Source organism: Toxotes jaculatrix, chromosome 5 (assembly GCF_017976425.1).
Source record: "Toxotes jaculatrix isolate fToxJac2 chromosome 5, fToxJac2.pri, whole genome shotgun sequence".
NCBI classification, from domain to species: Eukaryota; Metazoa; Chordata; class Actinopteri; family Toxotidae; genus Toxotes; species Toxotes jaculatrix.
In genome coordinates, this window is record NC_054398.1 from 18,280,934 (window position 1) to 18,297,943 (window position 17,010).

At 38.9% G+C, this 17,010-nt stretch overlaps 1 protein-coding gene across 2 annotated transcripts; it reads left to right on the plus strand.

Moving 5' to 3' along the window:
• Nucleotides 1-1,650: 1,650 nt before the first annotated feature.
• On the plus strand, nucleotides 1,651-14,484 carry LOC121182644 (neuroplastin-like). Of its 2 annotated transcripts, XM_041039255.1 has the most exons (9): nucleotides 1,651-1,912; nucleotides 6,913-7,260; nucleotides 8,665-8,833; nucleotides 8,930-9,024; nucleotides 10,022-10,155; nucleotides 10,501-10,774; nucleotides 12,502-12,523; nucleotides 13,272-13,348; nucleotides 13,517-14,484. In XM_041039255.1, the coding sequence occupies exons 1-8, from the start codon at nucleotides 1,822-1,824 to the stop codon at nucleotides 13,330-13,332; spliced, it is 1,194 nt and encodes a 397-aa protein (XP_040895189.1). In that variant the 5' UTR covers nucleotides 1,651-1,821; the 3' UTR covers nucleotides 13,333-13,348; nucleotides 13,517-14,484. The 2 variants fall into 2 exon arrangements, with proteins under 2 accessions (XP_040895189.1, XP_040895190.1); XM_041039256.1 differs by lacking the exon at nucleotides 6,913-7,260 and having other exon boundaries at nucleotides 1,656-1,912.
• Nucleotides 14,485-17,010: the final 2,526 nt, after the last annotated feature.

Genomic DNA, 17,010 nt, shown 5'->3' on the forward strand with positions numbered 1-17,010 from the left:
ATAGAATTTTAATTGTCATGAAATTTGGTACACACATTCATTTTCCTCTCATGAAAATGAGCAATACATTCAGCAGCCCCTCTGTGTTTCATCTAATACCACCTGGTCTAAATTTTAGTTAATCCAACACTTTAATTAATTTCTCATCAACCTCAGATATGCTTTTGTTAGCTGTGCTAATTAGCATGTTAACATGTTAGTATGTACTAACATACTAACATGTTAAAGTAAGATTGCGAACAGGGTAAACATTATACCTCCTATACCTGCTGCCAGACAATTTACTTTGAAGGCAATAAGTCATACTATTTATAAGGGTTTAGTTGTATGCTTGGCCATGCATTATTTTTGGATTTGAGTTCTTTTTGTTAAGGACCACAATGACAGAGCATTCAATTAAACTAAACTATGAGCACATGTTAAATTTTCATATTCATGTGCTTCTTCATTATACCGGCATCCTGTAGCCTGAACACAAGTTGTACTGTAAAATATAAGCGTTACTTTTTCAACTTTAGGTCCAAAAGTCATTTATTGAATTAGGAAGTTTGTACAAGTGGTGAAAAGGAACTTGCCAAATAATAATTTTAAAAAAGGACAGCATCTAAATACATACATAACCATCGGCCCTCATGATCTCAGCCAAAAAAACTCAATTATTTTTCACTTTGATTCAGATCTATTAGACATCTATCAGCGTCTGCCTGTGTCATGTTAGCAGCATGTAGTACTTTTACATGCATATGGTCCCTGTTATCCTGACCATGATCATACTCAGTATATGATGTGAAAGAAACTGAATGAATCCACTGTCTGTGCAGAAGTGACTTTGACTTCATCCCAGATAGTCTTTGTCCTTATTTTGCTGAGGTGCAGAAATCAACAGTGGCCAATCTGAAACCTACTTATGGATTTTCTGACTCAGTTTAATGATACAATATTTATTAATTGTATTATTCCTTATATTTCCTGCATTATACAACTTACAGTGCTCACATAGCTTACAGTGGGCCTGTATTGAAATTAGTAAAACAATATCTGTATTTGTACATCTGTATATCTGAATTACACTACTGTGTTGTATGTGAGTCTGCCGTTACCCCATGTTAGTTCAAAGAGTAATAGGATTAAAAGTCTGCTTAAAGCCCAGGCAGGTGCTGCCGAGGTCGGGGCTTAGTCAGCCTGACAAACTGCTTGACCCAGGGCACCATTTAAGGCCTGCTGGCGGTTTGTTAAGCACCGAATCCTGTAGCAGCACCTGAGAAAGAGTCGTTTCTGATTGGTAGGCAGGTGTGCGGTCAAACAAATCGCTGCTCTGTTAACTTGCGGGTAACCATAGCAACAGAACTTACTTTGACTCAGCAAAGCTAGTTTAACCATGGTTCAGTGTGGCTACAAACAGTTTTCGCTGGATTTAACTTTGGTTAAAAAAAAAAAAGTTGTCTCAGGAAACAATAGCGTCTATTCGTCCATTGTTAACATATAACTCCTTTCTGCAACACTTGATGAGGACCCCGTGAGATGTGTCTAAAACCCTCCTCCAAGATCTCGCGGGATTTGGGATTAAACGGGTGGTTTAAAACAAAGGTGGTTCGCTCCTTGCACCGGTTTGACAGCGCGGAGCTGCACAGGTATTCAGCAGTAGTATTATTGGCTCCCGCTTGTCTACCTAGCGACACTTCCTTCTTTGCGTGACACGGTTGGAGTGTGTGTGTATGTGGGGGCGTGCGAGCCTCGGACGAAGCCACCCTGCATCATCATATCCCGCTCAGGTCACCTTAGTGCTCGCCCACCTGCATTTTCCATCTCCCGTCTCCGAAGATGATACCTGGCAAACGAAGAGCTGCAGTCATGTCCTTCTCGGTGGCGATATTTGGAGCGCTGATGCTGCAGTCCGTCTCTTCCCAGAACGGTAGGAATCGAGCTCTCCTCATAGTACATACAAGACGGTAATCCCGCATGATGGCGAAAATGCGGTTTTAAGGGAGGGTTGTCGCCTGCTTTTCTGACATTGGGGGCATTTTTAACGAATCATTATAATTTGTCCCTGTAATTGAGAAGGCTGTCCAGCACGGATATCCCTCCAGCCGCCGAGTCTCCTTAGATAATCCCTTAAGAAACACATATCAGTGGTTTGAGGCGCTGTATTTTCTTTTTTCCCCCCCTTTTCTTTTCTTGCTTTCCGTGCGTTTGAAATGAAGGGTCTATAAATCATTAATGGGCTACAATCTGTATTCTTTAGGCTGAAGTGGGCCACACGGAGGCCTGTGCGATGTCCCTAAAATGTCCTTTGAAGTGTGGAGCTGAATACAGAGTCGAAACATGAGCCGTTCAATCAGCAAAGACAGGTTCTGCTCATTGGATTGGGGAATAAGAGAAGACGGATAGGGAAATGGTGTCACACTGAAGTTCAAAATCTGTGATGCATTCCTAAGAGAAAAGCACACACAGGCAATCAACATGCTGTCACGCTTGGGCCTGCTCAGATATGTAAGGGTATGGCTCAGTAATTCAGCATTTAGTGTCCAGCAGTGTATCACTAACTCCTGTCCTGCTGGGTGGGATAATTCTCTGCATCAGTCCAGGTCCTCCTAACAGTGTAAAACATGTATCTAATTAGATGTAGGACCTTGAAAGTGCAGCTCTGTAAATAGCATCAGTCCATTTTGCTGCATGCTTCTATTTTTAGAGCAGAGATGCTGCACTGGGAACTATGGCTTTAATGTCCTCTTGCAACAGAAAATCCGTTAACCCTTCGCTGAGAAATGTACTGCACTGCAGAATGGCATTGATTTCTCGGTGCACTTCTACTTGTCCAAATGACCCACTGCTCATAAATCTCATCCCCACCAAACAGATCAGAGTATTCGTAGGTGTCTACTGCATGTGTGCACTGTAGCCCCTTGTCCCCCCTGGAAGCACTGTGTGAGAATGAGTGAGAATTTATTCAGCTCTGGCCTTCCCCCGGAGTTGACAATGTGTAGGAATGCATTACACATCTCTTCCTATACTGCACACCCACTCGTAAAATCTCTTAATCAATCAGCGCTACAGCGAATGAAGCTCAGAAAGCTGGTTAAATCGAATGGATTTTTACCCGACAGAGAGCCGGAAGGTGTGATATTTTTCTTGTCTGATTCACTGGCGTCCGGAGAGGTTGGAGTGTCATAGTAGGCTTTGTGTTGTTTTACGTTATTCTTTTTCCACCTGGTTTTCAGCAAATGCAAGATATTAATGTACACATTTGCCAACCACATCACCGAAACCATTTGTATCTGCTAATGGTGGTTCATATGTGAAGCTATTCCCGCTAAGGTTCCCCCCTCGGATGTGTTTGTTTCATCTACAGTAATACTGCTTTTACCGAGGAGGCTATTTAATAGAATCATTCAAACCATTTCTCAACTCAATAAATAAATTTTGTTGCTTTAGCAATGAAGATATTGAGATGTTCATCAGTACACAAAGCTATAGTGCAGTTATCCTAACAGGTAACCTGAAAGACAAATCATTCACCTTACATTCAGTAGACAGTAGGTTCAGGGCTGAGATTAGTTCCAATTTCAGATTAAAGACTTGATGTTCATTGTGTAGAATGAGTATAAATTGTGAATTCAGTTCAGATTTAAACTTGATCAGTGCCATATGCAAGTCTGTAGATTTGTTAGCAATTTAGAAATGTACACCTAAAGGTCTTAAGATTTTTTTTCAAATTCAAATTTCAAAACAACTAATCAACATAGGGCTCATCCAGTGAGGTATATAACACATCTTATGCTTGAAATTAAAAGACCCTATCGGGGCAATTTGCAGTAGGGCTACAAATATTGATTATATTCATTATTGATTAATTAGATGATGCATTTCCCGGTTTGTCAATTAAGGGTTTGGTCAACGCAATGTCAGAAAATAGCTTTTAAAAGAAGCCCATCACAATTCCCCAAATTCCCAAGGTGACATCTCCATGTTGCTTCTTTAGTTTGAAAACCAGACAAAGATATTCAGTTTAGTCACACACAGTCACACACAAGACAAAGAAAAGCATGAAATCCCAAGTAAGACATTAAACATCAGTTACATTCCTATGGTTATATTAGCAACATTCTTTATGTCTCAGCTCAGGTCAATTAAAAATGCGATTTTTAAGCGTATAACCTTTATTTATTAATTTTTATTCCATTACGCCATTTCTTAAAGCAAATAATTGGACTAGACTGCATCAAAATCTATCAATCTTAGCATTTTAGTTAAAATCATAGTTATATTCTTTTAAGCAAACAGTTTTATATTCTGTAAACGTCAATACTGGAAGGTCGGTCATTATGCTGTCTGTGTGAACATGAGTGTTTGTGTGTGTGCACGGGCACGCACACAGACACACACACACACAGTAAATGCTTTCTGTCCCTGTTCTCCTCTGATCTCCAGCTGTCCATCAGGACTCATTGCTTTTCTAATACAATATTCATTTAGCTTCAGTTTTGGTACATTAACTGAGACTGTGGCAAGAATTACTTCATAGTACACTGGTTTGTATGGATTCATCACAACATACCAAAAAAATATCTTCAAGGAAAGACTCATAACTATTCAGGGCCATCTGTTGTCAGGTTGAGCGGTTTGACTAATGAACCAGAAATTAGCATCCATTTAAACCCCAAGCCTTCAAGTTATTCTGTTAAAAAGTGGAGTGATAAGGTTAATAACTAACAGTTTTATTTACTGATTTAAGCACCACATTAACCTCTCTGTCAGTTTTTAGTCTTTAGTGCAATATACATACAACCTCATAAATGAAGATTTTTTTAGTCAGTGCTTTCTGTTTTGCTAAATACAGTACATTACTCTAAAATGGTGTTGTATAAAAACAGAACTACACTTTAAAGTCACAGTCAGAGCTGAAACAATTATTAATCAGTCGACAGAACACAGACATAAAAATTTAAACTTTAGGAGCAATTGGAAACAAATTGAGAGCAAAAGGACTGAACAAATGACATTGGGAACGTGCACAAATTTGGGGGCAATATGTGACAAATGACAATAAAGATGTTAGTTGCAGTTACTTTCAAAGATTAAAAATATGTAGAAAATTTAAAACAAATATGAAAAGGTGCAATTCAGCCTTATAGTTCTAAGTAAAGCAGCAACAAGTTGTTGATTAATTGATTAGTCAATTGAAAGATTACTGGTGTCATGGTCGGACAAAGTTAGACATTTAATGATGTCACCTTGTGCTCTAGGACATGGTGAAAAGCATTTTCACTGTTTTCTGGTGTTTTTATTCCCTAATCAATAAACTGAGAAAACAATCAGCAGATTAATCACTAATGAAAATAATTGTTAATTGCAGCACTGGTTCTAAAATCACACTCCAAACACATGCCAGAACTAAACTAGCATCAACTTGAGTGATGTCTTTGGTTCATGTTTGGTGGAGCGGTGTGCAGTGACAGTGTTACTGGCTCAGCACTTTTGACACATCTAGACTATCTGTGGTGACAGGATGTGTCTCTCAGCAATTCTGTGTTAAGAGCTGAAGTGTTGGTTTTAGTTTTCACCCCCAGTCATAATATTTACTGGTAATCACATATGCAGGAATCTATACAGGACTTGATAAACTAGTCGTAGGCTGTACAGGAGGATTCTGGTGCCGGTTGAAAAATGTGATTGTCTGTCTTGTGATTGTCTGCCTGGTCTGGTTGGCTGTCTCTTCCTCTTCCTACTTATTTGCAGTGTAGAGTGCTTCTATGGAAACGGAGGGGGTCTATCACCGTGCGCCCACACTCTCCCCAGAGACCCAGATCTGCAGCTTCTATAAATCTCCTCTCAATCTCATGTGCTCTCTCCACGGTACCTATAGACCATGCTTATGACTACAGCCCCCCCATCCGCCTCCTCCTCTCTCTGAGCAGCCATGATCAATTGTTTCACTTTTATTGCATTTGCTTCTGAGAGGGAGACATTTCAATCCAGTAAAATTAACAGTCCAGTTTGTCTGGTGTCTGTGTCCCCATTACTGAATAATGAAATAAACTAGCTTATCTGAGCACTAATGACCATTTTACAGACATGATGTACTGAAAATAATGACAAGGTCACTTGGAGGACTTTTAGATGTGAGCGCTGTGCGAGCCAGGCACAAATTTATATGATGTCATTAATTGGACAAAACCAAGTGAGAGCAGCCGTGCAGGGACGTCCAAGCAGAATCGAATTAAAGCTTCCCAGGAATAGAAGTAATAATGGTTTAGGCAGATGTGAGGTTGTATGTCTCTCTCTGTCTCTTTCTCCCGCCGCTACCCAAAATGTTGAGGTGAGATTTGCTGACAGTAGTTTGATGTTGTTTGATTTATTGTGTGTTAGAGTGGAAACAATTTGCAGTTTATTTATTAGCTGATGGACGGAAAATTAAAAAGCAACTATAGTCTTTAACTTTTGCAATCAAAAAGACCAAATATCATCTGGTTTTAGGTCCTTAAATATGAGGATTTTCTGCTATTTTTATCAGATGTAAAAGTAAATAAAAAATCTTTAGGACATAAAAAAAACAAACAAACTGAAGACATCATGTGCTCTGAGAAATTGTAAATGCTATTTTTAGACCAAATGATTACCTGAGAAAATGATTGGTAAATTAATTGATAATCTAATTTCAATATATCAAGTTGGCCTCTGAAAAATTGTGATGGACCTTGTTGTGATAAGCCTTTATAGTCATTCTGTTTTAAAGCTTAATGTAATTTGTCTGTCAGTGTCTTTTTGATTATTTCACTTGATCTTTTTTTCTTTCTTTCTCTGTTCCCCTTTTAATTTACCCTTTTGTTTTCTTTCCTTTCCATCCTGCACCTGTTTTCCTTTTTTGGGCTTATCTGTGAACATGTTGCCCCAAAAAACCACCACCACCACCAGCGGGCTTTGTGAAATCACCTCTTTCCGAGACTAAGCTCACAGGCGACACCTTTGAGCTGTACTGTGATGTGGTGGGAAACCCCACCCCAGAGATCCAGTGGTGGTACTCTGAGATCAACCGAGCCGATTCCTTCAGGCAGCTGTGGGACGGCGCTCGCAAGCGGCGAGTGTCCATCAGCACGGCCTATGGCACCAATGCTGTGAGCGTGCTGGGTGTCTCTCATCTCATGCTGGATGACGCTGGGACCTATGAGTGCAGGGCCAGCAATGACCCGCGACGCAACGACCTGCACCAAAATCCAGCCACCACCTGGATCCGTGCTCAGGCCACTATAACGGTGCTGCAGAGTGAGTGGCCAGCGTAGAGGAAACATCCTTCCCCCAGTTAGCAGCCAAAATTAACAGTTCCTGTGTGATTCAGCCTCCCTCAGACCTCTCCAGAGGACTGCTAGCTTCCTCCGTAGGTGCCATCCTCCCTTACAGAGCTGGAAGATGAAGAAAAACACCATCAGCTTGTCCTCTTGTTATCTTTTACAAGCAGAGTTGAGTAGTATTTTGCATTGTGCTCATCCCTTAGTTTGACATGTCCTTCAGCCTGTAGAGCCCAGTTTTCCTTCATTTCCTTTCTACTTCACTTTTCTCTCCCTTTAGCTCTCGTCGTTTCATTTCCCTTATTTGAATATCATTGTATTCAGTTTCAGTTGTTTTATTATTTTTGTTTTTCTGTTTGATCTCTGTTTCTTAAAATGTTGAATTTCGCAGACGGAGTACACTTACACAACGTTGTCTAATATTTGGTGTGACCTCGATCATATTCATGTTGTATTTCAACAGCTGTAGCACATCAGTGTGTAATGCTTTTCTCCAAGGTACAGTTCTTATGATCCTTTTGTGTCTTTCTCCTTTGTGACTGCTCAGATTGAGAGGTTCACTTGTGTCTGTGTCCAAACAAGATGTTTGTAATCAGGATTAAGGAGACTCTTCAATTAAAGTCATTGTTTGCTGACTTTAAGTCAGCAAACAATTGCTTTTTTTAAGGGATGCCTTCAGAGTTACTTTATATGCATTAGATTTTAAGACAGTCAGCGGATGGACATTGTCCTAAGTCAGCTTTACTGTCTCCTAACACTATGTCTTTTATCAAAGCTGAATCAGTTGTGGTCGGCTTAGCTGCACAATAAAATTCCTTGAAATCCTTATGACTTCAGCAGGATTGTTCTTCATTAAAGTTTTTTGGAAAAAAAAATAAAATCACCGGTCTACCTGATAAGGTAACAGTGCAAAGATTTCCATCATGGCCATCAGTTTTAATAAATTAAATAAATTCAACTTATTTCTAAGAAAACTTTTTTCCCAGCACACTGGTTGGATTTTATTGAAGTGCACCTTGGGAGTTGTTGTTGACTTCTCTGCTTATGCTTGTATGTACACAAGCTTGTACCTTCTTAAGTTTTATCAAAGAACCAGATATTTGCTAACACAGCTGGTCATCTCTTACACTGATAATTTAGCTGACAAAGTTTCATGTCCATCTAGGTCTTGGAAATTCTCTGAAAACAATGAAGAAAATGAATGGATTCCTATTTGAAAAACTCTGGATGTTTGAAATAATTCCTCCCACTTTGCGCTGTGATTGGCCGTGGTGTCCGTCTGAACCCTTTGTGCGTTGTTGTTTACATCTTCCAGCACACCCTCACCCACTAGTCTAGCAGTCATCGCCTATGTCATAGCTGATCTGTGTCTCTTTTGCAGAGCCATCAATCGCTGCCTCTGAACACATCACGCTTCAAACGAATAGCGACTCTCTCACGCTGCAGTGCAACCTGACCACTGCCCACAGTACCCACCTGGATAGCTACTGGATGAAAAATGGGGAGGAGATCCCAGACACACGCAGCCAAAATAAGAACACTGAGTACAGGTATACAACTTGTGTGTGAATGTGTGTGTGTGTGTACTAAACACAGAGTTTAGTGTCCTGGTGTGGGTTCATGTAAGGTGTGTCTATTCTCCGCAGGCTGAACAAACCAAGGGGAGAAAACACTGGAGTGTACATGTGTGTCTACACCTTTGACATGGCTCCTCCAGCCAACGCCACCATCGAAGTTAAATGTAGGTGTTGATTTGTGAGCTACAGGCATCTTCGTTAGTTTCAAGGCCACATTAGAGATGTCACCAATAAAAATGGCCCGACTGGCCTTGAGCACAAGCAGCCCTGTCATGTGAGGACGTGTGATTTCAAACAGCCCTACTGGCTGCTCAGGGGCAGCCGGCGCCCTTGACACCTCCATCTAAGCAATGCCCAGCACAGTGGCAGCAGATGGTGTCTTGTTTGTCTGATGGCCAGGGATTATGCCTCAACAGTAAAATCTGGTCAGCCTTTTCTGCTGTCACACACACATTGCTATGGAGGCAAATTGGGTTTTTGCGACAGTTTACTTCTGTTTTATGGAGGATTTTGCTTCATCCAGGCAGAAAAAAAAGATTTTATAATATACAAAATACACATAATAATGCAGACAGCTTGATGTTACTTTGGATCACATGTTCCTGATAAATTCAGCGAAATGTTGTGAATATTTTTTGATGTTTGAATTTCACTTCTGTTCACATAGATGTTCATTAGATTTTCTGATTTTTATTCTCCTGATCATAAAAGACTTGAAAATGGGAATTGCCTTTATTTGGTCGACTAGTAAAATACACAACCTGTCCTATGTATGGTTTATTCTTTGTTGTGGGTTTAGATCTTTTCTATTACTCTGCTTTTGTGCAGTTGTTTGCTGCATTATTTCCTCCCTGCAGCTGTGTTAATGCCGATTAAATTTTGTTTTTTTCTGCCTAACTGTAGTTATTGTTATTGTTATGATTATGATCTGACCGCTGTGAAGCAGCTGTTCAGTTCCCAAACATTTTCATTCATGTTGCTGTATTGCATTAGCATTGCTTACTTCACTGATGCTGTAATCAGAGCACTGCTGGTAATCAGTTCCCACCGGAAAATTAAGATAAAAGCCAATGTATTGTTTCCATGTAGCTCACATGACTCCATCAAAATGTATAAATTACTGCACTCACTTTTGATTGATTGATATTTTCTTTATTTTAGCTGCTCCTGAGATAACAGGCCACAAACGTAGTGAGAATAAGAATGAGGGCCAGCAAGCCTTACTCTACTGCAAGTCTGTGGGCTATCCTCACCCTGTCTGGACCTGGAGGAAGTCTGAAAATGGGGTTTTCAAGGTATGTGACATGAATTGACATTAACACCTTTCAAAAGAAAGTTACAAAGCAATTTAAATGGCAAAATTAAGACTAAAACAAATCAGCAATAAAATTAAATGTAGGCAAATTAAGGTAGAGGGAATGAAACAATAGAATACATAAACAAACAAAACATACAGGAACTGGAGACTGGAGAAATAAAACTGGAGGAGCAGCAGTTCAGTGATATAGCAATGAGCCAGCCAATGAACCGCTTTATTTAATACCTTTTTCCTTTAATACAGCATGAAATGTTGATTATGATTTAAAACCACAACATCTAAACTAAAAATTTAAAGCAACTCTGTCCATCTCCCTCGACAGGAAATTGACAACTCAACTGGACGCTTCTTCATCAACAGCAGAGACAACTACACTGAGCTCCAGATCAACAACCTGGACATTAGTTTAGATCCAGGCGAGTACCACTGCAATGCCAGCAACATACTCGGCAGCCATGGCGAGAAGTCTGTGCTGAGGGTTCGCAGCCTCTTGGCCCCCTTATGGCCTCTCCTGGGAGTTTTGGCCGAGATCATCATCCTGGTCATCATCATCGTTGTTTATGAGAAGCGTAAGAAGCCAGAGGATTTACAAGACGGTGAGTCACCAGCGACGGTGCTCTTGACTGTCTTATTATTTAGTTTTTATTATACCTGAGCAGAAACAGATATTATTGTGCAGTTTTGACATGGATCTCTCCTGTGAATTCTTTGCGTATCCAAAAGCCCTGCGATTAATCGCTGGGCAGTGAGGCACACTTTCCTTTTGGTGTCTGCTAAGTCATTCCTTCGCCACAGACACCATCAGAGTCACATGACTCTGTGCTGTGCTCACATTCAATAATTCAGTCTGGCAAGGTTGACCCAATAGGCAGACACTGTTGCGGGAGGTCACACCTTGTCAGGACAATTTCATCCATTTAATATTCATGAGAAATATGACACTCCAGTGTTGTGGAGGTGGACAGTTTCAATTGACGACTTTTCAGGGAACTTGTGCTGTCCCCAAGCTGTTGCAAGCTTTACCATGAGACATTATTTAGCTGCACAGCATGTGTATGCCATCCTGGGATTTTCCAACAGTACTGAGTGCTTTATTTTCAAGAGACTAGCTATATCATAAATTATGCATTAATGGTATTTGGGTGACCTTTTCCTCTCAAACAGAATTTTGATGTTATCCCATGCTGATTAGGCGCAACGTGCAGTGAATGACTGACAGCCCCCAGTGACTCTCTTACAGTCGCTGTACAGAAATATACTGCCATTATGGTTCATTACATGGTCGGTAGTGTTTAAGTCACATTGAGAATCCTCATAGCCTCACAGAATGGATGTAGGTTGCATGAACCATCCATCAGAATTCTTGCTTGAAATGTTAATAATTGATATTTTACTTGCTTTTCTTTATATTAGGTTTAGTGTTTAGCTTCAGCTGCTGAGTACTTTAACAGATTGTTGTAATATCTCCCATCCTCCCCTTCTCCCAAATTGCATAACCTAAACCATGTTTGTGGTAAGTGTTAGACTTTGCATGCCTCATGAATTTCAATGAGCATCCAGCCTCATCTCTTTCCATCTGACAGCACAGTAAACAGTTCTGTTTAGCTTCTTTTATCTTCAGCATTAGTGTTAAGTGCAGTCTGAGTGTTTCAGTTTTAACAGATTTTATTTTTACAAACAGTAACTTTATATTTTTGCATCAATCTCGTAATTACTACAGCAGTGAAATGGCATGCGAGTCACTGTAAAGAACTGACACTATTGTATTGGTTGTATATATGTATTGGTATTTCCTACAGTAGAGGACTGATATTGATGGTGCTGCTTCTCACTAATCTCTTTGAGTGGACAGATGTTCTTTGTGAGCGCTGCTTGTCTGTGCATGACAACAGTATTTTATTTTATTTTATTTTATTTATTTATTTTTTCAATTTGAATTATGCCTGTACATGATTGTTCTCACTTGCACATGCCTTTCACCGTGGTGTCGTGCTGGATTTTTAACTGCATTTTCTGTGTGTTTGTGAGTGAACTCATGGAGTGGTTTTCCCGCAGCATGACAGCACGTTGGTTACTATTTTGTTATTTCATCTAGGCTACGTTTTCATTCCATAACACAGTCTGCACATATAGTACAGCTGAAATACAGAAATCCTCCAAAGGCTCGAGACCAAAATGCAGTTATGTTAGTCACAGCTACTGTTTCATCTTTCTGTTCCAAAAAAAAAACAAAACACTTGTCACTTCATCAACGTGTACAACTTCCTTGCGATTATTTTATTTTTTGGTCCTCATTTCTCCATATTTTCCCTTGTTGCCTCAGATGATGACCCAGCTGGACCAGTGTAAGTATAAACCTTTTACCTTCACTACCTTTTGCTCTGTGTAGCCTGGTACAGTAATGCGTGTTTTGTTGTAGCTTAGCATCACGTATCTCCTTTCTTACTGTCTGTAGAGCTCAGTGTACAGTACACCCCAAATCTGGGTCACAAATAACTGGGAGCATCGTGTGTTGGTGCTTTGCTGCATTCAAATAAAACACGGGGAAATGTCAGTGAAGGACAATTTTGCTGTCACTGACAATTTATCATTTGAGTTGTCCTGATTAGGAAAGCCGTGATGCTCTAAGACTTAAAAAAGCAACACTTCACTTTAAGCCCCCCTATTTAGTATTTATAAGCAGTGTCAGCAGGATTATTATAAGCTATATTTATTAAAGGGAATAAATATTGAATACATGAATTTTGTTTTTCATGTATTCAGCTGTTTATTGTGTAGTACAGCTGTAATGACATGAATTATTTTCATCGCTGATTAGGGTTATTCCATTGATAACGCTGTACTATGTGTACTGAAGTGGAGTGCTCCTGGCAGAGCCCAAAAATTTGTTCTGCTCAGCAACCAACCTAATTATAACAAGAAAAGCAAACTTTTTGTGTCTTTATTTAATTAATAACTGCAGTGATTTATGTTATTAGAACTGGAGCCATGCTCTGTCAGTCAGTTATTAGACTGCAGTTACTGTGTCAGCACTGGTTACACACACTTTCATTTGAGACGTAAACTGATTGTGTCATTTGCCTCCTTCTAAAGGAAAACTAATTCAACCAACAACCACAAAGACAAGAACCTCCGCCAGAGGAATACAAACTGAGCAGCCTGTCTGCTGAGTAAGTATTAAATTATTAAGAAGAAGCCTAATGATAAATATGTATTATAACCCTGTGGCCACAAATCACAAGATGATCCACTATATGAAATTAGCACTGAAAGCTCTTGTAAGCCAAAATGAGACTGCCAGGCGGGGCTAACGTGTTGAATTTTCTTTTCATTTGCAGGTTTCATGACACATGTATTGACCACATGAAGGTAAACAAGAAGAGAATCCATACCAGTTGTTAATAGGATGCATCTGCCATTAAAAGTATGGTTGTGGAGGTGTTAAATGAGGCATGCCTTATGATTTTGTTGTGTGAGGGTGCGAGGTCAGGAGGTACTCACAGCATTATGGAATTGTTAACATTATAACCATTGTTGCTGCATGCAGTTGTTGACGTTTATGATTTGTCCCTCTTATCCACTAATTTTACAATTTTACTACTAATGCATGCAAGGTGTTGACCTTCTGTTTGATACAGAAATGGCTTTTTCTTTTTTCTTTTGTTCTTTTTTCTGAGAGTGGCTTCATGTAGATAATCTGTACTGTGTTTTAGAGGAAAAACAAAACTTGGCAATGTAAAAAAATGCCACCATATTCTGGTATGACAGTTGTGTACAGTTTGATCATTTCACTGCATACCATTTTCTAGGTTTTATCATTTTATCAGACAATATATATTACATTTTAAGGGCTTTGCAATGTCCCTCTAAATTTGGTTAACGTTTACTGTATGTATGTATGTACTGTATGTATTAAATCACTATAACTATGTATCAGATCACCATTAATATAAAGAACATTCATATTATATGATGCACTTAAATGTTGAGAATAATGAAAAACTGTATAAACCTACTTTAGGAAATCTATACTAATCATTCTAACATATTGTTTTATAATTATGTGTATTGTACAGCATGGCTATTATCCTATGCAAATATTATCCATATCAATATATTGAAAATCATTGCAGCTTTTAATTTCTCTGTGACAAAGCTTTAAACTAGTAGGATCACCGTAGAGCGTTGATGGCATACTACACAGCTGCATGAATTCTCTACAGCTGACGTGGGAGGTGGTAAAAGAAGGCCCACGTCAGGACTGACACACGTGAAACAATTCCAAGATCCCGAGTCATTTTTAAGAATAAAGATCTCGAAACACAAAATGTGTCTGTGGAGTTGGCTTCTTTCTAAAACAGTAATGATGTTCACTCTCTGTTCTGTGTGAATGCAGAAAAATAAAAAGCCTGTGGGGAACAGCACCATCTAGTGAGATTTTTAGTGACTCACAGTATGGTGAAGTTAAAAACCTGAATTATCGTATTATTATAGTATTTAAAGTAAAAATTGATAACTTAGAAGGAACCTTAATCTGTGATTCATTATGTATTTAGTATTTCAGTATGTATTTAATATAATTCAGACACCTCCCTCAGCCTTCTTGTATTGGGCAGTTGAGTCATATATTGAACAACACTGCCGCTGCATGGGCTGATTGTGACTACTGGCAGTACAGCAAAAGTTGTCACAAGGGATAAAGATGAGGCTTGAGACAATAAAAAATTACAAAAAAGAGAAGAGAGAACAAAAAGTTTTATAAATGCTCATTTATAAATTGAATATTCCAAGTAGGCATACAGATTTGAGTTACTTTAACCTAGAGTAAGTGACAGTGACAGTAATCGTTGCTTACTGATTATGTGCAGTTTTTCCATTTTATGATTTTAGCACACATGCAACTTTTGAAATACCAGTTTTTGTTAAAGGTTTCTGAGAGGTGTTAATTCAACTGTATGTTTATTATTGTGGCTGTAGTTGGTGTTGTTATACTGGACTGTTATCATATTGAAATATGTTTCTAATATTCTTCCCCTCTCATGTTTGTAAAGGGGGTCAGCAGCACATTAGAAAATCTCTCAATATAATGCAGTCCAACACATACTGCAAACTACAACCTCAATAATAATACCTCCAAGTCAGTGTCGATCACAAATCAAAAACTGAATATTGTTATTTTTGTAAAGGCAGAATTTATGGCTGAGCTCTTGTATTGGATTGCATGTGATTTTACAGGTGTAGCCACTGAGTACGTTGCTAAATTTTCTCTCTGTGGTGGAAACTGCAACAAAAAAATTACAGCAGCACAACAACAGGGGGCGCTAATTTAAATAATAATAATAATGATAATCTTTTTTTATTTGTGCTGACTGGCTTGTAGCACCAGTGTCAGGTCTCCCTGATGGGCAACATTTCCATAGTTATTACCGTATGGAGAATAATGAAATAATGTAATGTGTCTTCATACCTTTCAAACTGGTCTGGTAATTGTCTGGATCTGATTCCCGGGATGTAATGTCATGTCCTGGATTAATATGTCAAAAATAAAAACTGTCTCTTCTAGAGCAAAGAGACATCTGTGACTTTGTGAACCTTTACCAAAAAACAAAAAAAAAGCAAACGGCTGGGAAAGAGGAAAGACAACCTCTGATGAAAATGATTTGTAGTTCTTTTTGTGTGGGTTAATCCCTCATTCAGGTAGTAAGATGTCAAGTGAAGTTTAAATCAGTCTGATGGACTAGTTCTTAAACAGGCCAGTGGATTGTGTTGAATAACAAATCTAGTAGGTTCTCCAACTTCAGTGTAAAAATGCGTGGTCTCTTTTATAGTCTTTATTTTATTGTTTTTTTACACAGTGGCCATCCTTTGGATTTGTTCTACTACTTACCTCTGGTTCATTTTGTTGGCTGAATATTTGTGCTCACAAATGAAACAGAATTTGATTATTTAAAATCAGATTTTATGACCAGTGATGAAGACGAGTAATGTGGAACATACTCTAACATGAAACATGTAAACCAGGCATATAATCTGAAAAAAGGGCACCTGGCTGAAGTGCACATGAATCTATAGCATCCATGCTACAATCACATAAATGTTCATTTTTACAGTTTTACAGTACATGGTTTACATGGTTTGTTTTGGGGGGTTTTTTGTTGTTGTTTTGGTGTGGCTTCCATCTGTGCTTATATTTGATTTGATGATGCTGAGCACATAAAGGTGGAATCTACTGTAGTATTCAGGTGAATTTACTTATATCTCATCACCAAGTAACAAGGATACACCTGAGATCATCATAATAACTGAACGTTAGAAAAAACAAAAAGAATACATCAACATTTCCATCCATATATAGCCTCGTCAGAAAATATTGCCTTGAATTTGAGAAAGATAAAGTGAGGTCTGAACATCGGAAAGAAAATTGTTGGTGCTTAACATGTGTCCATTTTTGCTTTATTAAATTTAGCTAAACCCATATATACAGTGCATCTCCATCAAAATACAGGGGGACACAAATAAGAAGAGAGTTCATCCTGCAAGGTTTTGCTGCCTGCAAACATAACAGAGAGTGATGACTGAGTGTACTAAATAAGGCACAGAGTGTGAAATCCTAATCTGGGCAGTTCACGATAAGGAGGCTCCGAACTTGAAGTGCTGACACCAAGACACAGATTGTTTTGGGCAACACACAATGTTGTTACTGATGGAAAGAGCCACAAATAGCACGCAGCTATAAAGAAAACAGGATACTTTTCTTTTTATGAAAGTCCATTTTACATCCCCATCTTATGTGATAACTGATGGGAATAATATGAGTGAAATAAATTCAGTG